This window comes from Carassius carassius, chromosome 42 (assembly GCF_963082965.1).
Source record: "Carassius carassius chromosome 42, fCarCar2.1, whole genome shotgun sequence".
NCBI classification, from domain to species: Eukaryota; Metazoa; Chordata; class Actinopteri; order Cypriniformes; family Cyprinidae; genus Carassius; species Carassius carassius.
Genome location: NC_081796.1, coordinates 24397543 through 24399942, shown reverse-complemented (window position 1 = coordinate 24399942; position 2400 = coordinate 24397543). Strand labels below are relative to the sequence as shown.

Sequence of the window (2400 nt, the reverse complement as noted above, 5' to 3'; positions counted from 1 at the left end):
ACAATAAGCGCAATAAACAGTTTTATTGAAATCATTAGTGGTCTTCTGTTATTTACTTTGTCTTGCATTTCATAGAGTGTAGTGATTTACACTGCAGTTTTTGTTTACCATGAGAGCTTTGCCAAGTAGGTAAGGAAAAAAAACGTTTAATTCCAGCTGTGTTGGTCTTAATGAGCATTCATTCATTTTGTGTTTCTTTAGTTATTTGCAGTGCGTTAACGCCATCTACCGGACACTTGTGGTAACGGCAGGTTTGGTGTACACTTTCTTTTTTCCTGTTGTATTCTCGTTTGGAACGAGATTAGTGTTCAGTTAGTACATGACTTTTCCAGAGCGAGTTGTACTCCGTGTTGTGTAAATTCTGCTGTCAAGTTTCTTCAAACTACACTCAGTTGTGTTTCCCTCGGGGGCAATGCCGGTGAGTAACACTGTGTGTAATATAAGGCGTTTTATATTAGTCTTTTCTTTAAGATGTGGAGGAAGAAAATTAACGTGTTGCCACGAAGTGTAGATTCCTCTGTTTCCCGTGTAATGGCAGCCCATGCTTAGTAGAAAACGATGTATGTGTTGCATTTGGTTTTGGAAATGATTGAAGGCGGCAATTTGAGTTAATAGGTACTTTTATTTGTGTTTACAGTTTTACAGCTTGTTTTCTGCATTGCTGTGTGTAAAATAAAGGAGAGGAGAAAAAGGACTTTGGGATAAAGCATCATCTCTTTTCTTTGTTCACCTCATCTGGCTGTTTATACGCGCTGGATAGCTAAATACGCATACGTTTAGTGAGGCCAGTACACCAGCTAAATGAAAGAGAAAATACTCTATTTTTTATGTTAACTTGTCTTGTTGTTTTATTTGTTTATGTAAAGCAATTTGAGATGTTACATTCAAAGGCGCTATAGCAAATAAAGATTATTTTAAATCTGAAATACCGCTGCATTCTCGCCTGCACATGTGGACTTTTATTTTGAAAATCGACAGTGTCGTGTTTCAGGAAGTTAATAACTGGAGACGCTTTAGAGTCGTTTTTTTCAAGCAACCAACACGTCTTTTTGTTTTATTTGAGAGTTTAACAAACGTGCTGATATGGCTGTGGACTGGCTTGGTTATGGTTATGCAGCTCTAATAACGATAGGAGGGATTGTTGGTTATGTTAAAGCAGGTAAAGATCTCATGCAAACAACAAACAAATTCAGTATTCCGGTTTAGTTTTTGAGTAACCAGTGTATGTTAAACACGTTTCAAATATTTGGAATGAAATATAATTTTCTTTAGAATATTTTAACCGTGTAGATGTAGCGAGGGTGCAACTTTAATGTTTTTAATTTAAAATTTTAATTAAACGGTAATGCACTTTGTTATAGCAGAAGCTCATATTTTTTGTCAGCGCACCTTTACCTGAACTTTACCGAAACTTCCTAATATGGCCAGATGTCTCATGTTCCCGCTTCCGGTTGCAGGTAGTTTTATCTCTCTGGTTGCTGGGCTGATGTTTGGCATTGCAGCATTTGTTGGTGCTTATCAGATGTCAAAGAATGACAAGGATATCTGGGTTTCACTGGGTAAGTCACTGTTTCTGTTAAATGAATAAGGATCATAGATGACATTAATGGGATTTGACTGTATTATTTAAAGGCACCTCTGGATCTCTGACTGCTCTAATGGGAGTGAGATTTTTGAGTTCATGGAAGATTATGCCAGCTGGACTCATGGCTGGAGCGAGGCAAGGATATTTGATTTTAACTGTTTGTTATTCATTTTATATATTATGTATTGTTTTTTTATTCATTCCAAAATTTTAATTAAAAAAGACTTCCCAGATATCCATAATGAGACAAAAAAATACAATATTAACATATGCTATCTAGGTATAATTGACATTAACATGGACAAATGCATAGTTTTGGTTGATTGTTTGCTGTTTGTCTGTGCAGTTTGTTGATGTTCCTGAGGATTGGTGTGAAAGTGCTACAGAACTCACAAAAGAAGAAACGATGACACCATTCAGAAACTGTACTTGCAGAGATGCACTGACACAGATATACTGACATGTCATACAAGATGTAAAACTAAATTCAGTTCAGGGTCATATGGAAGTGCCTTCATAACTGTAGAGTGTTGTGAGATGTGTCTCCCATGTGTTTAGTTTAGGACAGCTCAGAGTGTGTGTGAATGAGAGTGAGTGAGTGCGCGTGCCTGTGGCGCGCCCTTTTCCCCGCCCGCTCTGTGTTATGATCGCTGCTAAGCAACGGTGTGGGTGTGAGACAGTGATCGGTGCGGGTAGTTGATTTGATATTGCAGTGAGTGTATTTAGTACGGCTGAAAATAAAGCAAATAAATCTTCGGCACGAAAGTCTCCTGTTTATATATATGCCACCACAACTAACAGCGTGAAGTTTTAAG

The 2400-nt window shown here is 37.6% G+C and overlaps 1 protein-coding gene across 1 annotated transcript; it reads left to right on the top strand.

The window, feature by feature from the left end:
• The first annotated feature begins 1003 nt into the window (after positions 1-1003).
• On the top strand, positions 1004-2106 carry tmem14cb (transmembrane protein 14Cb). Its single transcript, XM_059535311.1, has 4 exons — positions 1004-1159; positions 1458-1559; positions 1633-1720; positions 1932-2106. Exons 1-4 carry the CDS (start codon positions 1084-1086, stop codon positions 1993-1995), a joined length of 330 nt encoding a protein of 109 aa, XP_059391294.1. The 5' UTR covers positions 1004-1083; the 3' UTR covers positions 1996-2106.
• Positions 2107-2400: the final 294 nt, after the last annotated feature.